Source organism: Apium graveolens, chromosome 9, assembly GCF_009905375.1.
Source record: "Apium graveolens cultivar Ventura chromosome 9, ASM990537v1, whole genome shotgun sequence".
Classification (NCBI taxonomy): domain Eukaryota; kingdom Viridiplantae; phylum Streptophyta; class Magnoliopsida; order Apiales; family Apiaceae; genus Apium; species Apium graveolens.
Window position 1 is genome coordinate 235,952,308 of NC_133655.1, and position 23,947 is coordinate 235,976,254.

Here is a 23,947-nt window from a genome sequence, read left to right on the forward strand (position 1 = left end):
GAGATACTCCCGGATCTTCCCTGTCAACCTCGAAGAAGATTAAAACTGTATGTTGCACTACTGTTTAACATTCTATTCACATATCCTGGAATAACTTACGTTCTATGATTCTTTTACTACAACATTAATCAATTATATATAATAAATAGTTGTTTTTTTCTTTGATATTGCAGGAGAAATGAACAGTATGCATAACTTCATTGCAGGCCTGCTGTCTCCTAGCTTTATGGATGTTTCGAATAATTTCATTTTGCGTTAAATAATGTGATAAGACAATCAAGTTTGAATTCCTTTCTGTTATTTCTAATTTCCATCAGTACTTTGGTTTGGTTTATAATTGTAATCAACAACCCTGCATTTCGTTTCAATGACATTGGTTTGGTTTCTAATACGTCATGGAAGTACTATACTTCTTCACTCCACATTCATTTTTACTATGAAGTATTAGAACTATATATGTCAATCAGATATATTTTTCATTTTCATTTTTATCTTACTAATTTGTATTATGACAATTTGTGTTATGACAACTCAAATTCTAATCGTACTTCTCCAGTTTTAAGATTTCTCAAAGTTCTCCATATTTTTTAGTATTAATAATAACATAGGCATAACATGTTAAGAATCCAAAGAATCTAGATAACTTATACTGCTACGCTAAGTTATTAGACTCATAATTTAACACAAGAGAATAATATTAACAAGTATAATAGTAGATGACAAATTCCCAGTAGATTATACTCTGTTAAAAACATAAATGATGCCTAAACAATTTGTTCATATCCCACATGTATATATTCCTCAGAGATATGGAAAAAAATTAGTGCATAGATGAATACAAGTAACTAAAATATAGGTATGAAATGATCACAATGTCAAATACTATCCTCATCCTCCGACAACCAAAAAAACAAACATTAAATTTGCTGCAACTTATTATCTTCACGTCATTAGTTTTAGAATTTTACTTTACCGTTGTTGACATGCAAAGTGGAATTGGAGTTCTACTGTATTCAGGAGCTCTGTCTCTAAACAACCTAAAAGGTACTACACACTCTTGAATATACATTTTTATTACTGATAACACCTACTCATATTTTAATTATTTATTTAGCACTTTATCTATAAGTTATATCTTACTTGCAATTTTATTTTTATTTCGAGTGAAGTCTAAACAAAAGTCAATAAAACTTTTTTCAAATAATTTTTTTAAGTATAAACTTGAAGTCTTATTTTGATCATAAAGAAATCGGAACTCAATAATTATAAACATGCAAATTTGCATCTATCCAAAATAAAACATAAATTATATAGGTATTGCAAGGAATTTTCAAAAAAAGAAAAAAAAAATTAATTAATATTTTTTGTAGTTAAAATTAACAAAATGACATAAATCGGATGCGTAGCACGGACATATTACTAGTTTGAATAGTAGATGCTATAGTTCATTTAGCTATGTCCTGCGTTTTCTACGATACTCTATCCAATAAACACTAAGCATTTAGGCAACTAAAATAAACGAGAAAAAAAAAAGTAGTGACAGAGACTAAAAAAGTGGTTATATTTAAATGTACGAGAACTCCCGATTTTGTCAATTAATTTAAATTAATTTAAAATATTAATAAATAAATATATATCTTGTTATTGTTCACGCAAATAAATACAAAGAGTGGGCATAAAGATTATAAACTCTCCTTTTGCTCTCTCTTCTCTCTCCGTCTCATCTTGGGTCTCTCTCTCTCTCTGTCTCGCTCTGTCTCTCTCTCCAACTCTCTTGAAACAAACCAAAAACATAAAAATACACACATATAATACACATACACAGAGAGCTCCCTTCAGCACATGAGAATTTCGCACAATTGTATCTCCATTGTGCAATTCATCACTGTTACATACAAATCCTCACCAATTCGTTTGATAAATTCTCCAAATCATCTCGCTCGGATCTTTAATTTCACTATTACATTAAGCTGCGAGGGCAATTACATAATTCCGGTATTTTTTACACTCTTTTCATTGCGTAAATTAATAGGGTTTTTTGCATGTTGTTTGTATGAATTTGAATGTGTTTGTTGTAGTTGATATGCGTGTTTTTATTATTTATATGTTTGTATGATCACTCTATATCTGTGGCAGCAGTGAACTGTATGTGTGGAATTTTTATGTAATTTTCGATATTTCTTGATATTACTTGTATGTCGAAACTGAGAAAATTGTTGGCAGTTTCTCGATTAGTTAATTAATTAATTTGTTGGAATTAATAGTGATTTGTCCGGCAATTGATTTAGGGTTGTGATTTTTTATATTCCTTGATTAGTATGCAATTAGTTTGTATATGTGCATATATTTCGCGGCAGTTGAAATTGCGGGGATCCTTGAATTTTATGATTTGGTTGAGTTTTGCAGATTAAATATGCAATTGTATGGCTGGGGAGGGCCACAGTTTTGGAACCTCGAGGCTTGATTTTACTAAATTGGTGATTGTCTATCTAATTAACCGTTTTAGAGCATAAAGGTAAGCTGTTCCTCCTAAGTGTTGTTATCCTTTTTTATTATTCTGTCTATCTAATTAACCGTTTAGAGCATAAAGGTAAGCTAGTTTTATATCTAGTTCTTTAATTTGAAGCATTAGTAGCTTTGATCCAGGGTAGATGTTTTCTTCCCCTAGCTTGGAATCAAGGTAGTGCGGTTTACGCCTTGTAGAACTAAAGCTAGAAAGTATAGTTATGGCATTCATTTATGTCAATATACATGTTTCTTGCATGCTTTGTTAGAGGATTGTGGTTGCATCAAGCTGAACTAGTAGTTGCCTCTCATGACAATGAATGACAACCCTTACATCAAGGGCGTGTTAGATGAGATATAAGCTTAAAGGTGTATGTGTTTGTATACATTACAATAGATATTTTAGATTATTTGAATTTCTTTTTGGCAATTTTATGCATGGTAATTGGCACTTATTTTGTTATTAAATATTTGTCCGAACTTATAAGTAAAAAAGTAATTGTCTAACATTTCCACTCTGTCTTTAATTTTCTATTTATTTCCGCTTTGTCTTTAAATTTCTATTTATATGTTATCTTTTAAATCTTAATTTGAATAATGATATTTCTGGGCGTATCACTTTATAGTAGGGAATGCTAATTAATGCGGATAGGCAGTATAGACTCAAGGTGGGTCCCTCACAATCCACAGATTAGAGAGTGGTGGATAATACATACACATAGTTCCAAATATATACGATCCCTCGTCTTTTTCAAATTTCTACGCCGACGACCAGATTTAGGAGATCAAAAGTGTATTAAAAGAATACACATTAGTACTACTTTTGGGTAATATGGATATCACATATATATATCCATATTTTAGTAGATAACACGTGATCTCAATCCAATTCAAACCATTTATGAAACTGTGATTTTTTATTAAACCAAAATTTAAGTTTTTGTTTTGGATTGGTTTGGATTTATGGTTTCGGAGCCATATCTCCACCTCTCTATTCAGCCCATCTAATATATTTTCTGTATTGTCATTAACATGTATTTATCTCTAATTGAACGGATAACCTAGATAATTTCCTAGTGTTTAACCCATCTATATTATTTTTCTGTCATCATAACACATGTTCTTACTAATGAGTAAATATATTGCACTGCTCTTACATACTTCCCTGGAACCCTTATATCCTTCAGTCTCCTTCAAATTACTTCACATGCGTACCTAGCTTATTCCTTTTCATAAGTTAGATCATTTACAGGTCCTTGTTGTGTTGTGTTTATAGTTGTAAAAGGTGTTGGAGGACGTGATTGCTTTGATGGTCGACTTGTCAAACATTACACCGTCATGTTTTTTTCTTCTCTCACCCTATATTTTTTAAGGGCATCACCGTTGTTCTTAACCAGCACATTTAGCCTCCACTCTTTCAAGTTCCAGCTCCTACTCTTCTATCACTAGGTGAACCTAGGGGCCTGGCTAGGTTAATTAGGTCATTAACCTATTGTGAAATGGTCAATGTCATCCGAATTCTCATGTTAGGATTCCTCATCTTCTCAATTAGTGTCAACATATCCATTTGCCAAAATTTCTTATGATCAACCTTATCTGACCTCGTGTCACTGCACACCATTAATATTCTCTGCTTCAGGATAAAATGAAGAATTGGCTTTACCTCTGTCCGGTTACACTCTAACTTTGTAGGGATATTGTCATTAAACATGGCACTTAATGTGAACCACTATGTCCTCTATCATGTATAATGCAGTATTGATTATTATGTCCCTCTAGTCTTTCTGGACCAATGTATTACAATACATATGTCAAAATTTTAAATTAGAATTAATAAGAATTACTTGCATTTTGGTGAAATATCAGAAGTCACTCGAGAGTATTATTTGTTGAGATTCTTTGTTTCCATGTAACCGAGGAATTAAATTCCTGAAGAGCTGCATGTTCATCAAGTCAATTCATTATAAGCTGGGGTTGTTCTATGTTGCTGTTTACATGCAAGCGTATGTATGGTCGGGGTTTTTAGTATGTGTGTCTATCCATATATCTCTATTTTTTGCATGTTGTTTTAACGTAATATCGGGTTTTAGTCTCTGACTACTCATCTTATTGTGTTAAATTGCAGAGAAATGGCTCTGCAGAAGTATTCCCCTTCTGCTGATGCACCCTCCCCGAATATGAAATCTTTGAGGTTTTCTCGTAAATCAAATGAGAAAGCTCAGTCTGCAGTTACAGAAGGAAGCAAGATGGAGCCTGATGTGGATATTGATCTGAGGGAGGTCTATTTCCTTATCATGCATTTTTTATCTGCTGGGCCCTGCCAAAGAACGTATGGGCAATTCTGGAATGAATTGCTTGAACATCAACTTTTACCTAGACGATATCACGCTTGGTATTCAAGGACAGGGGTGGTCAGTGGGGATGAAAATGATGATGGTTCTTCATTCCCGTTAAGTTACAACAAGTTGGTGGAGAGGTATATAAACTTATCAGTTTAATTCTCTTTATTTTTTTTCTTATAAAATCTAATGTGTATATTAGAGTAAGGTTGATACTTACAATGTGAACTCTAGTACTAGTTGTACACTTTGCACTGTTTTTGGGGCCATTGGCTTCTGATCATTTTAAGAGGATTTGTTGCAAATTACCAAGTCCCAAGTTCCCCCACAAATGTGATGAAGAATGAAATAGGTTTTGAAGTGACTAAATTTGTTGCAATATTTTAAATTTTAACAAGTTCATAATTGAATTGTAGAAATATCACTCGCTATAATAATATTTGGGTCTGGTGGGACCACAAGTAGAGGGTCATTAAACAGTAAATGTAATGTTATTGAAGAGAGAAATGATGCACATGGAACATGCCCTTTGTGCAACTTGGCTGTATCTTGTATATATGTCATATGTGGTAGCTAGTAGTGTATATTAAACTAGACTCCAGAGGGAAATATCAAATGCACGGGTATGAAGACTAATGGTTATGAATCATGCACCCTGGTAATATATTACAGACAACTGGATTGTTGACAAATAACAATCAATGCAACACTTATAAGTTAATGTTGATGTAGCTGCTTCTGCAACTTGGCTATATCTTCTGCATATGTAGTAGTTATATATTGAACTAATCTGCGGTGCTAGAAATATAAATTACACAAATGCAGACACAGATAGTTATGAATCATGAACCCCGGCTATACAGATGAGTGGACGGTTAATTTCACTTCTATAAAATAGTACTCAATGTAGCTGTTCAATAAGTACCTCTCTTTGTTTTTGGTCGCAAAGAGTATCCCAGATTCAGTATTTTCCCATATAAATGTTTTTTGTTTAGGTATCCTCACATTGAAAAGGATCACCTGGTAAAGCTTCTAAAGCAACTCATGCTTGGAGCAGCTGCGCCGCAGGGTATGGTCAATGGGAATGCCTTGAATGCAGCTGCTGTACCTACTCTTTTGGGAACTGGTTCCTTCTCACTTCTTAGCAGTATGTGAACTGTTTTGCATTTCAGTGTTTGAAAATGTGACATATTTGTAGTTATAATTGGTCCATGCATCTGGCAAGATTGCTCTGTTGGACTTTCCAAGAGAAAATGCATATTGTGTTTTAGTTATACCTTATTTTCGTTACGGGTATATAGGTTGTAGATCATACAGCCTATTCCTAAGTTGCAAAGAGATTTCAAATGTGTATGCTTAATATGATCTCTACCTCTCTCTACACACAGGCGAGCAATTTAGAAGCAGTGGTAAGCCTCCTCCCAAATACATGCGTTGGCCTCATATACAAGCTGATCAGGTGCGTGGGCTCAGTTTGAGAGAAATTGGTGGTGGCTTTTCAAGACATCACCGTGCACCTTCAATTCGTGCTGCATGTTATGCCATCGCAAAACCTTGTACCATGGTGCAGAAAATGCAAAATATTAAAAAACTTAGGGGACATCGGAATGCTGTTTATTGTGGTATGGACCTTGTATTCTTCTTTTTTTAATTAAATTCACTACAACCTTCTTACATGATGTAAGTTTCTGTAGGTATATTATTAAAATTTTGTCTAGTATGCTTACTGGTAAATTTTGTCTAATAAATTGTTACTCTTGGGCTGATGGTTATTACTAAAAATTGTGTTGTGTACAAGGGTGTTTTAAATTCACCCTTATACAACATGTTATTATTATTACAAGTTGATGAGAGAAATTTGACTTCAATTTTCTCAGGAGTTTCGAATATGTTTCAAGTTCTATTACAATGTCGTTCATTTTTAATTGTAACCAGATTTGTTTCTAAAGCTTTTATAATCTGGAGTTGTATTTTAAATTTTCTTTGAGCAATTAATTTGCTTAACCAACCTCTGACTGGCCATATTGCCAAAAATATCATCTTGTGTTGTCCTTTTGCATGTTCAAACTATAAATCAGCTTGCGATGCACCATAATTAACTATTTTAATGGATTGGATTATAATTATTTTTCATTATATGCAGCTATTTTCGATCGTACAGGAAGATATGTTATTACTGGTTCAGATGACCGTCTTGTGAAGATTTGGTCAATGGACACTGCTTATTGCTTAGCTAGCTGTCGTGGACATGAAGTGAGTTCAACTGTTCCGTTATATGCGCATGTAGCTGGAACCAACACCAGTGATTTCTTAATAATTTAATTCTTTTTGTTCGCAAATATCTAATGTACATTCCTTGAAAGGGTGACATTACTGACCTGGCTGTGAGCTTCAATAACACCTTGGTAGCCTCTTCTTCAAATGACTTCGTCATACGAGTTGTAAGATTCCTTTCTCATTAACAGTTCATATTTAATCGTTGAGTGCCTTTTACCTGACTTCAACTCTTATTCGCCTAACAGTGGCGTTTACCTGATGGGCTGCCAATATCTGTCTTGCGTGGTCATACCGGCGTAGTTACGTCCATTGCATTTAGTCCCAGACCAAGCTCTCCATTCCAGCTATTATCGTAAGTTGATTTTTTGTGTCACTATTTGGGTTTCTATAAGTCGCTTTGGCAACCCTAGGAACAACGGCACCTTCTATGCTAAATGCTAATTACAAACAATGTGGCTGTTGAAAATTGTCACCCTTTATCCTGTTTCGGTGTTTCCACCATCTTCTTCACATCATATTGAAGTAAGCTTAGCAAATAATTTTATCTTCACTGCAGTACATTCTCTCTCTATCCCTCTCTACCTCTCTCTCTGTATGTATATGATCTGGAATTTCATGGTCCGTAAGAATATTATTATAAAATAAATTAGCAAAAAAAAACAAGATTATAAAATATAATATTGGTGACATACCTTTGAAACTTAAAAGGCCTTTTGGATTTTAATGAAGTGTAATAGACGGGTTTGTCTTTTTCAAGGAGGACAGTTAAACATGTAAAGAAATTGACTCAGGATCGTGACAATAGTGAGTGTTTCTATATCAATGCTATTAAGTACTCAAACTAAAAGTTCTTGTTTTGCTTGTGAACATTTTGATTGTTCTTTTTCTCCCGCGTTGTAAAGGATTTCCTTTAATTAAAAATATCTGTTGACACATTTGTGTTAATTATATGGGGTCTAATATTCATCCTGTTTGTAATGACTGGCCTAAAACAAAGTTTGTATATAAGGCTTAATTTATTATTATGCGAAAAGCTCTGTTATCTTGGTTTAGTATGCAAAATATATGTTTTTTAACATACTTAGTAATTGTAGTATTTCACTTACGCCTTGATAATTTACATACTGTATTTTGCTCGGTTTATATCCATTTGTTGTATTATGTTTGCTCTCTTTCGTGGGCATGTGTATTTAAGTTTCCCCCCTATGTGCACATCTTTGAATAGTATCATTTAAAAAAAATATAAGTTAACAAATGCCTGTATGATTGCATCTGTCATAATTTTCAGCTTTAATGTTTACCATCATCTGTTAAAGTTTGCTTGTGATATTTTTTTATTGTCTCATATCTTTGTGTTTCATGTAGGACATGTGATGACGGAACTTGTAGGATTTGGGATGCCAGACACTCCAATTTCAGTCCAAGGATATATGTCGCACGACCTCAAGATTCCGTTGCTGGTTAGTCTTGTTTGGTGTACTTATTTCTGATACATAGCATTGTTTATGTAAGGTATTCATGTTCGTATTAGGTAAAAATGGTGGTCAGTCATCAAGTACAGCTCAAACGAAGTACCAGATTTTCTGTTGTGCATTCAATTCAAATGGGACGTTTTTTGTAACTGGCAGCTCAGACACGTTTGCAAGGGTACATCTGTTATGCCCTTGGACTTAAAATTGTGCACTGAATATATCTGTAACTTTCCTTATTTTAAACTTTACGTTAATCTTAAATTCTTTCCATGGTTTATATGTTTGTACTAGTTTGATGAGATCAAAAAAATTAAAAGTTTAAAACAGATAATGGAAACCTCATTACCTGCAGGTCTGGAATGCTTGTAAACCAAACACAGATGACCAAGAGCAACCAAACTATGAGATGGATTTATTAGCTGGGCATGATGACGATGTCAATTACGTCCAGTTCAGGTTAGTCTATCTCTATCTTCAAATTCTATTCATCACGTTTTCTTGATGATCAATGTTGTTTTCCTTGCAATATAGCGGTTGTACGGTGACGTCTAGGTTGTCTGTGTCTGATGGGCACAAGGAAGAAAATATCCCAAAGTTCAAGAACACATGGTGTGTTTGTTTATCATTCTCACACATCCCTATCTATATTCATTTTCACTGTTTATCCTCCCAATTGCAGTCTCGGTGGGTCTGCTTACTATCCATTTTGTGAATATGTTCTAGGTTTACGCATGACAACATTGTTACCTGTTCACGGGATGGGAGTGCAATAATATGGATTCCAAGATCACGTAGATCACATGTATGCTTAGTTACTTTTGCTACCGTTAATATCTGCCTTGCCTTCAATTTTAGTTTTATCCAAGTAATGTTTGCATCTCAATAGTTTTTTTAATAGAAATGATAAATGTAACCTTAATTCAGGGAAAGGCAGGACGCTGGACAAAGGCATATCATCTAAAAGTTCCTCCACCTCCTATGCCTCCTCAACCTCCTCGAGGAGGTCCCCGTCAAAGAATTCTTCCAACTCCACGTGGTGTTAACATGATTTCCTGGAGCCTAGACAATCGGTTTGTCCTGGCAGCGATTATGGGTAAATTACTTTAAGTATATAAGAGAAAACGATACAGTGTCATACTCCAGTTGTGAAAAGATATAGACAAATATCTCTTTTAAAACTGTTAGGTTTCTAGAAAAAACTGTAGGATTGATAATCATATATATATATATATATATATATATATATCTTTGGCACTCTCCTCACAAGAATACCATTAAGGTCAGGTTTGGATATCCATAACCTACTAAGCGACAACAATTAGTTAATGTGTCTATACATTGTGAAAATTCTGAGGGTACCAAAGCGTTGAAGTTGAGACCTTTGTGTAAAAAAGCTCTGGTACCATGTTAGAAGGCCAATGGTTAATTATGCTCTCTCAGAATCACATGGTTAAAGGACATTACACTAAGAGGATAAAATATCTTTAACAAGAGGCTTTGAGTTTATTGCCATCAGATAACTGGGTTTTTGAATAATTTGCATTCTGTGCAAGGCCCTTCAGTCTCTTGACTAAAGACGGATATTGTTGTTTTTATGAAATTTAATTGCTGCCTCTGCAGCTGTCTTCACGTCTCTCCTCTTTTCCATTCTTAGCTTTTCATGTTCTTGGATCTTATATGACATCTGTAATCCTCAATATTTTGCTTTAAGAAATTGTTTTCTAATTTTGTAGATCACAGAATATGCGTCTGGAATGCCGTTGATGGTAGCCTAGTACATTCTTTGACAGGCCATACAGATGCTGTAAGCCGTTATTCTTAGATATGGGATGTATATTTAATTATATTTTTTGTTATGTGTATTATGGGAATTATAGTAGCTCATAATTTATTACTTTACTCTTTTGTCAGAATTATCATTTGTACATAGTTGAACGTACTTCTACACTATCTCGACTGTAGGAGTTACTGCTGTGAATGTGCTAGTACTTCTCTTCGTGCTAACCATTTTTATCAGTTATAGAAAATGATCCGAGCCTTTGTAGGACTGCCATATAAAACTCGTCTGATAGCCGAGCTGCTTGCAAACAGTGAAATACATCAGCTCATCTGTTTGCTGAAAGCTTAGATGATTAGCTTATTTGCCACATTAATGCATGCTAATAATATCTGAGCAAATAAAAAATCCTATATACAAATTATGATTGTGTGGATGTATAAAAATTGCTTAAAATATCCTGCAAAGGACCTTACCTTATAAGATGTTTACCAATTATTTTATAGAAGGATATTATGTAAAGAAATTAACTTCAAAACCTTAATGCATATATACCTGTTTACCCATTAAGGTTAGTTCACTTACGTGTTACGGAAGTACTTATGCAGGCTTAATGTAATCTATTTCTTTTAGAAATGTAATTTATTTTTATTTTTTAAATCAAGCTTAAGTTAAATACTTTAGATTGAAGGTACGATCTTATTCTGTTTTTTCTTAACGAGTTTCATGTTAAATGAGTTTCTTCATCTGAATACACTAAGGTTGTCTTTGCATTCTGTGGATCATGCCTAAGGGTACTCTTGGAAGTTTAAGATATTTAATTTTTTAGGTCCTTGTATGTAACCTTCAAAATGTATGTATCTATATTTACATGGCCCGGTAAAGTTACACAATTACACCAATGCTACTGAAATTGCTAAGATAGCCTAGAAAACGATCAGGGATAAATTGCAAATAAAAGTTAAAGCAAGTTTTATAAGTATTACAACCTATTACATCTATCGATACAATTCTGTGTGATAGTTACTCGATTCCAGTTAAACCTACAACTGTCAGGATCAGTGGCCTAAACTCCATCACGAAATTGGATGGACAGCTACATAGTTGTAAATTATTGTAGTTATTTTTGTTCAGATTATTTTGTACACTTTTGGCTCCAGATGCCAAAAGACGTACAATCTTGTCCCCACTTGTAATCATATTCCAATCGCAGCTTATCTAAATTACACACAGAATTTAGTTTGTTCCAAATGCAACACATTGATAATACTATGGTAATCTTGATATAAAAACCATCCCAATAACCATGGCAAAGAGAAAAGCCCTACGGCTTATTCACATTGTATTGCAACAAACAAACGAGCCCTATGGCTTATTCATGTAGTGTTGCAACAAAAACTGGTGAAAAAACTTTCTTTAGGTATATCATAATTTACTTTCAGGCCGCAAACTGCAAAGTATCTGCACATGAATTGTTACTAGTGGGTAACTTATATAAGAATTAAACCATATTCTTCTTTAGAACCTCAATGCAAACATTAAGCCTTGTAAATCGTCTTGCTCTGACATGACATCTGAGCAAGCATTCCATAATATATATTTTATGATAAACATTTGTTTAATCCAGGTACTTATTTTTCTTCCTCTTTATGTATGGTACAAACTAACACGTTTTTTACAAGGCCACTGACAGTTTTCGGTCTTTTTTGTAGACTTATGTTCTTGATGTTCATCCCTTTAATCCTCGAATAGCCATGAGCGCTGGATATGATGGAAAAACTATTGTCTGGGATGTGAGTTTCAAGCTTTCAAGGACTTTTTGGCTACTGTTTCTGTTGAACTCGTTTCAGTTATCCTCTTTGTTTAAATTTCTATTTCCTCTCTATATGCTTACAGATATGGGAAGGAATACCTATTCAGATATATGAAATGGGACGCTGGAAGTTAGTTGACGGAAAATTTTCATCGTAAGTTGATATAGCCCAAATTGTGGCAGGCCATGCTGTTGAATTAAATAACTTTAAAAATATGTTTATCTTACAATTTATAGAAGACATGCACTGAACTAGCTCTATATGACTATATCTATATATTTTTCTGCGATGTAACTATGACAATGTCAAAACATTCTTGATTAAGATTCTGCAAACTGAAAAGTGATTATAAGCAGTGTAGCTTATTTTCTATGTGAAAAAAATGCTGGTCTATTTAAAACAAAGAGTACTGAGTATATCTAAGATCAATATTTATCAGGACAGAAGAGCTTGTGTATCATCTTGACCATCAACATTTAAACCTGCCAAACATTTGTCAGCAAGTCCTTTAGTACTCACTAATTATCTAGTTTTACATTGTTTTGTATTAGAATTTAAAGGCATGGATATTGATTTAACATTATTTATATTCACGAGTCTGATACTTAACTTCGTATACAAAATGGGATCTGATGTCTCATCAAGTCAGTTCTTGAAACACAAGAATGATGAATAAGTGCATTTTCTTGATCCATTTTTTGTCGCTAACCGTTCCCCGATATAATTTTTGTGACCTTTGTCCCTTATGTAATTATTTATGTAGGACAGATTCAAAGATCTTGACTAGATATGTATTACTTATGATAGAAGGCCATGCCAAGGTTCAAAGAAAGATAATCCTAGATTAAAATTATAACTTCAATTAAAGTACTTTTATTAGGAATAATTATCTTTTGAAGGAACTTTTGGAATAGATATGACAATTGGAGTAAATACAAACATGTCTTAGAGCAAGTCCAACAATGTCCTAGTTCAAGCCTTATATATAATAGTATAAAATATTATGTCCTAGTAACTTAGGACATGTTTAAGTAAATTCATCTCCAACAATGTGCCTTATTCTTACTATATATTCAATATTTTATTATTAAAAATCCCTTTCATCATTAAAATATAATAAATAATAGAGAGAAAGAGAGTGTTCATGAAAATTTATTGTAAATTATAAGTTAGGACAAGGGAAGATGTGGCTTAAAAATAAGGCTCAAGTAGGTTGTCCTAGTGATATAAGGCATCACTAGGACAATGTTGGAACTATTTTTTTGGTCAAATGCCCTATATTTTGATTTAGGGCATCATATAGGGCACCTGTTGGACTTGCTGTTACTGTCTTGCGCTCCAATTTCTAACCTCTTTAAGTGAATAAATATTTTGAATCTTGCTTTACCGCATCATGTTCAAGGTCACTTTGTGCTAACTCTTTCCTTTCTTGTATCTTTGCCGAGAATGTGATGACTCTCTTCATATATTTTTGGTAAAATATAAATAAGTTGGACTTTGCCTCTTTATCTTTCTTCTTTTGTTGATTTCTTATTGTTTGTTTACATCATTAAGTTTGTATTTGTATTCTAGAGATGGGACGTCAATTATACTTTCAGATGATGTTGGTCAGTTGTATATATTGAACACCGGTCAAGGGGAGTCCCAGAAAGATGCAAAATATGATCAGGTAATTTTTAATTGTCAGCAAAATCAGTTCTTAGGTCTAAAACTGGATCTCCTTTGGACTGACATGCATGCTTGAAACAGTTTTTTCTTGGGGATTATCGACCTCTTGTTCAAGATACACATGGAAATGTCCTCGACCAGGTTCATGACTTTTCCGTATCATTTATTGTTTTACTTTTCATCCTCTATTATCGTACTTATTTTTTTGTACTGTACACTCGTAAATACTGTTATACACAATACTGAATACTCTTTTTTAGTCTTTCAATCAAAAATTAAGATGAATAACAAACATGCAAAAATTTAATTAGTATGTTTGTCAGATATCCAAGTTACGCGACAAAAGAAAATCAGCCACAAGATAATCGGACCTAGGGATAGATATTTCGTATTTACACAGGCTTTGATTTGCATTGTTTTAGTTAAAATTGTGATTTGTCTCGAACATAATTGAAATAGGTCATTGTCATTAGACATTAATCAACCACGTCCAACAACTCAGACACTTAAAAATGGTTTAGCACGATCATAAACGATCTTCAAAATGGTTAATCAAGCTCCATGAGTGGCCTCTGCCTTTCAGTTTTAGAAATTAAAGTTCTACTTATGGAAGTGTTAAGATGTTTTAAGATGGAAAAATTAAGGTTCTACTTATGGGTATTTGTTTTTAATTAGGGGCCTTTGTCTTTCAGTTTTAAAAATTACTCTTGCAAGTTTTTGGGGTTGACTAGCACTATTGTTAGTTTGTTACTAACGTAAAATCACTTCTTTCAACTTGAAAATCTAAGACAACACCTATTTTATAGTTAACTATCAAATATATAAAAAAAATTCATCAGTTCTTTTCTTTGCGATCGGTTGCCGCTGCCTTTCAGCTAACCATTGCACTTTTTTGTGAGTTTGCACTTTCAAAACACCGACAAAGAAATGAACCAAACAACGATACTAGCTATATAATACAATAGTGTATGATCACCAAGTTTCCTATTTTTCCAGCATATTGGCAAATCTTGTAATCATATCGTACTAAAGTTTTGTTTTGTTTACTAAAGGGATCTGGAACTCGTCAAGTATTAACATCATCTTTACTTCAAGTATTTCTACAAATACTGAAAATGCAGAGTGTATTCCTGTGTACAACTGTCTTTTTTAGTCTAACAATTCTATATATTATTTTTTTTTAAAAATTATTGATAACCTTCTTTACTAAAATGTTTATTAAGAACTTCTTTATGCAATACTCTGAAGTTGGGTTTTCAAGTCATTTGCAATGTACTCTTGGAAACTAGTGCAAAAGAGAAATGATGACTAATCTTAAATTTCTTGTATACATAGGGACTCAACACTGTTGGCATTGACCTTAAGGTCTCAGGGTATAACTTATAACATGGGTATTAATGTTTGGTGTCCGATTAATAACAACACTTTCGAACATGCTCCTCTGTTCTATTAAATATCCTAACTTTTGCTTTAAATTTTCATAATGGTTTGTGTGAATGAATTACGAGAATGTCAATGGACCTAGATTAGTTGTTGTTACAACTTTGTCTGCATACATTATAATATAGGAACAATATTAAACCAGTAAAAATTTTCTAGCAGGTCTCCTAATTGGTGTCAGTCCCCATTGTGTTTCTACATTCTGTTTTAATGTTATTTTCTTAGGATAGGATGATGTACATGGTTTGAAAACACTTGCAGAAGAATATATGGATGAAGAATTATGTGCAGTATTTGATTAATTGTGCATGTGTGTGATGTCTGACACTATTTACTTTGTTCCAACTTCTAAATTCAAGATCAAGGGCAAGCAATTTTTTTTTTTACATTATTCTTAATGCAGGAAACTCAACTTCCTCCATATAGAAGAAATATACAGGATCTCCTTTGTGATTCAGGTTTTTAGTAGTTCTTATTTCTAAGTTCGGCTACTATATTTCTACTGCTCCTGTCATCTAATCATTGAATGTTGGAATACCTAGCCATGATTCCATACCCAGAGCCCTATCAGAGCATGTATCAAGCGCGGCGATTAGGAGCTTTAGGTATTGAATGGCGCCCATCTTCTGTGAGATTTGCTGTTGGTGCTGATATTAGTCTTGACCAAGAGTACCAGATGCTCCCAATAGCAGATTTGGATATAGTGATTGATCCTCTTCCAGTATTATTATTAGATGCCATGGATTGGGAACCGGAAAATGAAGTACAAAGTGATGATAATGATTCAGAATATAATGTACCAGATGAGAATTCTTCTGGCAGGGAGCAAGGAAGTCTTGGTTCTCATTCTTCTGGTGGCCAAGAATATAGTACAGAAGACAGTGAAGCTGAGAACACAAATGAAGATGTGCGGAGGAGATCAAAAAGAAAAAAACAGAAGACAGAGGTTAATAATGTTCTTTTCTCGAATATTTCAATCGTGTTTTGTAAAAGAAACATGCTTTGATATTGTGTTGTTCTGCAGGTTGAGGTCATGACATTCTCTGGGAGACGCGTTAAGAGGAAGAATCTGGATGAGTATGATGATGATTCATTCAAAAACAGCCGAAGTAGAACATCAAGGCATGATCCTAAAGCATCAAGGAAGAAGATTCTGTCTGCAAAGATTTTAAGACCACAAAGAGCTGCTGCACTTAATGCTCTTAATTTCCTTTCCCAAATTACTGGAACGCCTACAGACAGGGAAGTTGAGGAGGGCTCTATAAGTGATTTATCTGATAGTGAATCCATGCTGCCAAATTCAAACAATGTGAGTGAAGAATCTGATGAAAGTGACGGAAATCCGCAATCTAAAGGTATATCAGTAGATGGCTATGAAAACTTGGAAAGGGTCCGTACATGTCCTGAATCTGCTGGAAGCAGGAAAAAGCTTGTTCTCAAGTTGCCAAATCGAAATACAAACAAACCTGGTTTGGAGAACATGGTTCTTAAATGCGTCAGCCAACCTGATATAGCATGCTCATCATCTCCAGCTCCTCATGAAGAAGATAGATTGGGCAGAAGCCACTCTCTGAAGCTGCGGTGCCCTTCTAATATTATATATTCTAACAATGTTAAAACAAATGAAAATGATCAGCATTCAAAGCATAAACACACTTTTAATCTCCTTGAAGAATGCACTGGCGGGAATGTTCGATGGGGAGGGGTCAAGAGTCGTACATCCAAACGTGTGAGAATGGGAGACCTGTTGCCATCAGGTACATCTGCAGGAACCGCTTCCGGCCTCGATGGTCATAACAAGACTGAGAATTTCATTAATGGGAGTTTTATACCAGATGACTTGGGTGCAATAGCAGAAAAGTCAGTCACCCACATTGAGGGTAGGGATATGTCAGACTTGCATCACGCAGAGTCTAAAATTACCAAGACATCGGACAATGTTATAAATAACAGGGATCAACTCAACATGGACTGTTGCAACACTCATGATGAATCGCAGGAATTTCAGGAGGTTGATGACCAAGCTACACCTTCTATACCATGTGAGATTGGGACTGGTAAACTTCCTGAGCGAAAAGAAGAATTCACAGAAACTCCAAGAAAGCTATCAGTAGGATTTGGAACCCTGCCATGTGAAAATCAAAGTTCTGATAAGATGAAAATGAAGTCTCAGGTAAAAGAATCTTGTGACAATGAACATAATTTGTTAGCAAGCTCTTTAGACATTGAACAGAAGTCAAAAAATAAGGGCACTGATGGATACAAAAGGCCTTCTGAGCGGGCAGGCCTCAATGGTGTATCAGAAGATTCTTTAATTGGTGCTAATTCAGGGTCTGTATTGCAGGATCCCCCAAAGTTCAAGTCAGAAGACAAGAGGTATGCTGCTGTTTATAGAAGGTCAAAGTCAGCTAGAGGTAGAAGTAATTTAGACGGAAATAGTGGAGGGATGGACGCAAGCACTTCAAATGCAGGCAAGCCTTATGAAGATGAAACTGTAGCTGCATCGGATGGAATGCGTAGAACACGGTCCATGGGACCTAGGTCAATTGCAAGTGATCTAACTAAGGTTGGGGGAAATGGGCATTACAGGGAAGCTGATAATGGGTCAGAAGACACATTGATTACAAATGGTCGTGACCAGCTCTCTGTTCACGATTGGAAGTTGACTTCAAAGGTCACAGTTGGATTGAGGTCTACTAGAAACAAGAGAACCAATTTCACCCATCATGAAACGAGTTCTTTAGATAAAAATAAACAACACCTATCAGCAAACAATTCATGGCTGATGTTGACGACACATGAAGAGGGATCCCGATACATTCCCCAACTGTGTGATGAGGTTGTGTACCTCAGACAGGTATCAGTTGTTTCTGATGTATCTAGTATGTTACATATGATGTTACACTAACTATTACTAAACTTAGCTTATAAATTTTTCAGGGACATGAGGAATATATAAATCAAAGTTATTCAAAAGAGAGAGCCCCTTGGAAGGTTCTCAAAGGCGACATCAGAGCTGTGGAATTTTGCAAGGTCGAAGATCTCGAGTATTCTGCCCTTTCGGGTTCTGGTGAAAGCTGCTGTAAAATGACTCTACAGTTTGTAGATCCAACTTCTAGTGTACTTGGAAAATCTTTTAAACTGACGCTTCCTGAGGTGACTGGTTTTCCAGACTTCCTTGTTGAAAGATCTAGATATGATGCTGCTATAGAGAGAAACTGGACTTGTCGTGATAAGTGCCAGGTCTGGTGGAAGAATGATGGTGAGGAAGATGGGAGTTGGTGGGAAGGCAGGATTCTGACCATAAAACCTAAATCTTCTGAATATCCTGATAGTCCATGGGATAGGTATATGGTGCAGTATAAGACTGAACCCACTGAAACACATGGGCATAGTCCGTGGGAACTTTATGATGCCGATACAAAATGGGAGCAGCCTCATATTGACGATTTGATCAGAGATAAAATGCTTCGTGCTTTCGCCAAGCTGGAACGATTAGGGAACAAAGGCCAGGTGAACTTTAGTGTGTATATGCATCTCCTTATGTGCACTGTAGACCGATGAGACAGAACAATATTTAACTTCTAATCTTTCTTTCTTGTTCTACAGGATTCTTATGGTGTTCATAAACTAAGAGAAGTTTCTCAGAAGTTGACATTTGTTAACAGGTAAGTTCTGACATTGCACAACTCATATTACTTGCAATTCAGGCGGTGTTAAATGATGTACTTCAGAAAAAATGTAGCTAAGATTTTTGTATACTATTAATCTTACTATAGACAAATTTCCGTCATAAATAAGTTTCAGATAAGATTATTGTATCTTGATCGATCAAAATCATACAGGTTTCCTGTTCCGCTATCTCTTGAGGTCATCCAGTTGAGATTAGAGAACAACTACTACAGAAGCGTGGAGGCAGTAAAGCATGACATTGCAGTAGTTCTGGCAAATGCTGAATCATACTTTGGAAAGAATGTTGATTTATTGGCGAAAATGAAACGTTTATCAGAATGGTTTACTAAGGCGCTGTCTTCTTTGTAGTTGAGTGTATATAATTTTGTACAAATTTAACGTGGTAGAATTTTGACCTTTTTTCTTCTTCCTTTTACCATTGTCGTCCATCTTAGTTTTAGAAGTAGAAATTAATGATCTAGTCAGCAAAACTAGTTTGATCATTTCGGACCCTTATTTAGAAAACAGAGCATTATATCAAAGGCAGGTCAAGTAGGCAGGTTTGTACTTTAACTTTTTAGGATCCAATAGAGTATGTCCTTTTTGGAATGGGAAAGCAGTACTACAGCAAGGACGCTGTGTACAATCATTGTAGTCTGGAATATTTTTCCTTTCTTTCTTCAAGTCATTGTGGTTTGGATCTTGTTTAAAAATTCAAATATCTTTTTGTTGTATTTCTCTGTCTCTTACTCTCTTCTCATAAAATAATTGTAGGGCATACAAAAAAATATCTCACATAGTTGTTCTATCAAGATTTATTATGTTGAAAGCAACTCCAACCGAGTTCAGATATGTTCCTTCAAAATATTATTACAGAAATGAATCCTAGTGTTTTAGGATATTTACTTGTAAGTCAATTCCAACAACATTTATTATAAGTGTATTTTAGTAATATTTTATTATTATATTTAAAATCTAGTTATGCATTTGATATGGAGGAGAGAAAAATGAATTTATTATTATTAAAAGTAAAGATAAGCAATCACTAATGGCTACTTATAAATAAGGTATGAGTGGATGATGTCAACTTTTTAAGTAAGTATTAGGATGCTGTTGAAACTCTAGATTAATTTTAGTTTAGGTTCTTAAATAATTTATTAGAGTTGCTTACTAACTATTATGTCTCAACTTCTCCGGAAAGTTGTAGCTACAGTGTCCATTTTTTGTGATGGATTACTTTTTGAAATATAACACCTAACTATTTTTGCCACAAGGTAGATAATATGTTCTGATCTCTTGAAAGCCAGAATATGAAGCTCAGCATCGCACCCTGATTGCAATAAAACTTGGGAAGTCGAACAAATTGATCTCTGTGAGGAGTTAACCAGAACGTAGAATCATACCAAATTCAATTAAAACTTTTCTTTGAACTCTGCTAAAAATTGTTTACTTCTATGCATCCGACAGTTTGAGCTGCTATCTCGTCAGCGGTCACTGCCTAAAAGTTAATTCTGCCCGGAAAGTTAACGAGATAGACGTTCACCTAAAACATAGATTGCTGTAGCATATACACATATGTGCACAACTGCACCTAGTTCTTTTATTCATGAACGTGTTGCAATCATTCCTCCAATAATCTGAAGCTTAACAAATAATACATCAATAAAAAGATTGACAATGTTTTTCACTGACAAGTTAATAAATATTACAAGAAATTTGACAAGTACACACTTCAACAGTAAAAGATTTCTCAAGTTCTCAGAAGTTGTAATGAAAATGTCTCACATAACTTATCTGAGTTCACTTCTTTAGAGAAGACGTACACCTGAAAGGACACTTTGCAAATTATAATTTGGAGGATAGTTTTCTAACCACCAATGTTCTCATGAAACAAGGTTTCCACCACTACTGATTACTACTAGTAGCATCAATATAATACCAAAAGCAAATACACATCTTAATATATGAAATTTGCCGAAAGCTGGTCCCTAGTCTGTGTTGACCTTTTTAACGCCTTTTGCTGCTCCTCTTCTTTCGGCTACTTCTATCCTCAGAATCAGAGTCTGATTCAGAATCAGAATCTGAATCAGAAGACTCAGAAGTTGAGCTATGCTTTTTGTATCTCCTTTTCCTCTGCTGCTGCTTCTTCTTCTTGTTCTTCTTCCTTCTCCTCCTCCTTTCTTCCTCTGAATCAGTGGATGAACTGTAGCTTGATTCACTCTCTCCAGAAGATCTATCGGATGCATCCGATGATGAACCAGATTCAAAAACTGAAGCATCACTATCTGTACCTGATTCAGTGTCCGACTTGTGCTTCCTTTTACTCTTCCTTTTGTTCTTGGTTTTGGCTTTGGTTTTGCTTTTCTTAGAATGCTTTTCAGGTTCTACCTCATTCACAATATCTGGGTTATCCAGATCGTAAGTGGAAGGCTTCATTTGCAATTTCGGATTTTTAAGTTGTTGGGTTCGAGAAGGTCGTGAGATGTAAACTCTTTCATTTTTGCACTCATAAGTCCAATGATCGGTTGCGAAACACTTCTGACATTGAGCAGCCGCCCCAGCAACGGTAGAGATTGCCTTCTTAACGTCTTTCCTTTCACCTAATCTAACTTGCTTCTCAGTACTCATGAGATACATCTGCCTCTTTGCTTCTTTCCTTTCCTGCCATCTACTAGGTCCTTCTTCCTTCTGTCCATAAGCATTTACATTTCGAGCCGCAGCTTCTGCTGCGCGCTCAGCCTGAGCACGACTTAGCCCTTTTGCAGCTGACATAGCTGCAGCCTTGATTCTTTCGGCAGCATCCTGACCACCTGCCTCTTCTTTCTTACTAGAAGACATATTTGCTTCTGCTCAACACACAGTAAATTTACTCCAAAGGAAAGATTTCCACTTGTTTCCTCCTAAATCCTGATAATGTAATGATAAAAGTCAGTAACAAATTTCACGTGTTTAAATTATCAAAGTACTCCATAAAAATTCAAGGAGAAGTAAACTGAAACTTAAAAGAACCAGACGTAAAATTAGGTCCAAGACAAGGTAAAGCCATCCAAATCCTACAACGCCGAAGTTTTAGACTTGCACCATTGTCAGACTTTTAAATAGGGAGGAGAGCATATAAAAATGGAGTGAAATGAATCAATGATTAACTTTTCATATCACAGCCTCATGTTTTAAATGGGAACGACAACACAGGTAAAGCAAGTAAAATTTAAATTCACTTTCACTATAAAATGCAATAAAAGGTAAGTAAATGTAAAGCACCTGATTTCAGTTCAGACTACTGCTTAATTCAAAAAAAACCCTCATTCTTCATAATGAATTTTACGAATTTCCCCTTTCTATTACATTTCTCTGCTTCCACGTACTACTATTCCCTACTATTCCGATAAAAAAATCCTAGAGAAAGGCGTTCCGTATCGATCAACTACTTTCATAACCTTACAAAATCAATATCTAAAACCTCAATTCACGACAAAAAATCGAAGAATTCAACTAATCGCCTTACTTTCCAATAAAACCTAGCATCGAAACCATAACTTCCATCCCAACCCACACGCAGTTTCCTTACTTATATAACTACACAGACAGACATAACCAAATTATTATCGGCAAACGAAGCGTCTCTACATCCGATGAGCGCGTAAATTAATACTATCTTCAATTTCAAATCGATTTAACTAAAAAAAAGCAATTAATCGTAATAGATCAGATTAGATTCAATGTATCGCAAATTAAGAACTACAATTCGCAGATGAAATTAGAAACAATCAGATTAAGAAAAGGAAACAAGAGATAAAAAAAAGTTACCGAGAAGTGAGGGGTGGAGAAACGCGCATAATCTCAGAAATCAGATCTATAAACCCTAGATAGATACAGATATAGAGACAGCTATATTAGGTCTTTATACACACATTTTATTTTATTTTTATTGAAAAAAGTTGTTTTTAACTTTCTAATTACTACTAATTTATCAAACATACCGCTCATTTACAAATTACAAAAAATTATTTTAATTATTTCCATATGAATGAGAGGTATGTTTGATAAATTATATTGAACTAATTCTTCAAAAAATTATTTCAATATAATTTATCAAACATACCTCTCATTTACACAAAAATAATTTAAACAACTAAATAAATTATAAATAATAATTAACCATCCCTTACAATTTAATAAACTTGTAATATACATAGCCACAGCTTCATCAACTACCAAATTTTGAATTTCGATATTTAAAATATTTATATTATATATTTGTGTGTATAGATGGATATATAAGATTGTTTATAGAACAATATTTTATAATGTTAATTTTTTATATTAAAATATTTTTAAAGGAGCAATTGCATATCTATACTTCTATATTATATTATAATAGATAAAATATTAAAATTTTGGTGATTGATCGGTCAATACTTGCTGAAATTACTTAATTATCCTTATTTAATTTCTAATTAGTAGGTCGATTAATATTGAAGTCAACTTACTCTATTACTTTATCAATTTCAATTCTATTTTATATTGAACTCTTTATCATTATAATTTATATCAAATTCAACTTCTTCTACCAATTTATATTTTAATTCATATCGAGTTTTATATTATTCTAATTTGTTACTTCGGGCTAAATTAATAAGCAAACTAAATATAATTATTAAGATTTAGTTGATATGTCATGTGGATCGGGTTAAGATAAAATAATAATAAATACTATTAGTCCTCCTAAAAAAATTATACAAATGAACTTGGATAAATAAAATATATTCACGATAAAAGAATACATTATACAGTTGATTTGGACTAACACAAAACTTAAATAAAAATACAATTCGACCAACAAAAATAAAATAATATATATATTAATTATTCATTCTAAAATAAAATTATCTTATTGATCCACACTTAAAAAAATAAAAAATAAACTAAAAATAATTAATTTAATTTGGTCGGTGTATTGGGCATCGGGCTAAAATAAAATAA

The 23,947-nt window shown here is 34.0% G+C and overlaps 2 protein-coding genes across 2 annotated transcripts; one reads left to right on the plus strand and one right to left on the minus strand.

The window, feature by feature from the left end:
• Nucleotides 1-1,675: 1,675 nt before the first annotated feature.
• Nucleotides 1,676-19,698, plus strand: LOC141684645 (uncharacterized). Its single transcript, XM_074489716.1, has 26 exons — nucleotides 1,676-1,995; nucleotides 2,407-2,515; nucleotides 4,631-4,981; nucleotides 5,840-5,991; nucleotides 6,233-6,466; nucleotides 6,988-7,097; nucleotides 7,208-7,285; nucleotides 7,367-7,473; nucleotides 8,487-8,581; nucleotides 8,653-8,768; nucleotides 8,946-9,049; nucleotides 9,125-9,202; nucleotides 9,317-9,395; nucleotides 9,518-9,686; nucleotides 10,327-10,397; nucleotides 12,083-12,163; nucleotides 12,267-12,337; nucleotides 13,757-13,853; nucleotides 13,934-13,993; nucleotides 15,696-15,750; nucleotides 15,835-16,238; nucleotides 16,317-17,465; nucleotides 17,637-18,149; nucleotides 18,233-18,805; nucleotides 18,902-18,960; nucleotides 19,138-19,698. Exons 3-26 carry the CDS (start codon nucleotides 4,635-4,637, stop codon nucleotides 19,331-19,333), a joined length of 4,998 nt encoding a protein of 1,665 aa, XP_074345817.1. The 5' UTR covers nucleotides 1,676-1,995; nucleotides 2,407-2,515; nucleotides 4,631-4,634; the 3' UTR covers nucleotides 19,334-19,698.
• Nucleotides 19,699-20,616: 918 nt separating this feature from the next.
• LOC141684707 (uncharacterized) lies at nucleotides 20,617-22,870 on the minus strand. Its single transcript, XM_074489790.1, has 2 exons — nucleotides 22,772-22,870; nucleotides 20,617-21,871 (listed from the first exon to the last, which is right to left on the minus strand). Exon 2 carries the CDS (start codon nucleotides 21,800-21,802, stop codon nucleotides 20,972-20,974), a length of 831 nt encoding a protein of 276 aa, XP_074345891.1. The 5' UTR covers nucleotides 21,803-21,871; nucleotides 22,772-22,870; the 3' UTR covers nucleotides 20,617-20,971.
• Nucleotides 22,871-23,947: the final 1,077 nt, after the last annotated feature.

Excerpts from the sequence above, each read along its gene's own strand:
- LOC141684707 (XM_074489790.1), bottom strand. The coding sequence starts at position 21,802 with ATGTCTTCTAGTAAGAAAGAAGAGGCAGGTGGTCAGGATGCTGCCGAA.
- LOC141684645 (XM_074489716.1), top strand. The coding sequence starts at position 4,635 with ATGGCTCTGCAGAAGTATTCCCCTTCTGCTGATGCACCCTCCCCGAAT. Across the intron at positions 4,982-5,839 it reads TACAACAAGTTGGTGGAGAG|GTATCCTCACATTGAAAAGG; the intron begins GTATATAAACTT and ends TTTTTTGTTTAG. Across the intron at positions 18,150-18,232 it reads AGGTTGTGTACCTCAGACAG|GGACATGAGGAATATATAAA; the intron begins GTATCAGTTGTT and ends TAAATTTTTCAG.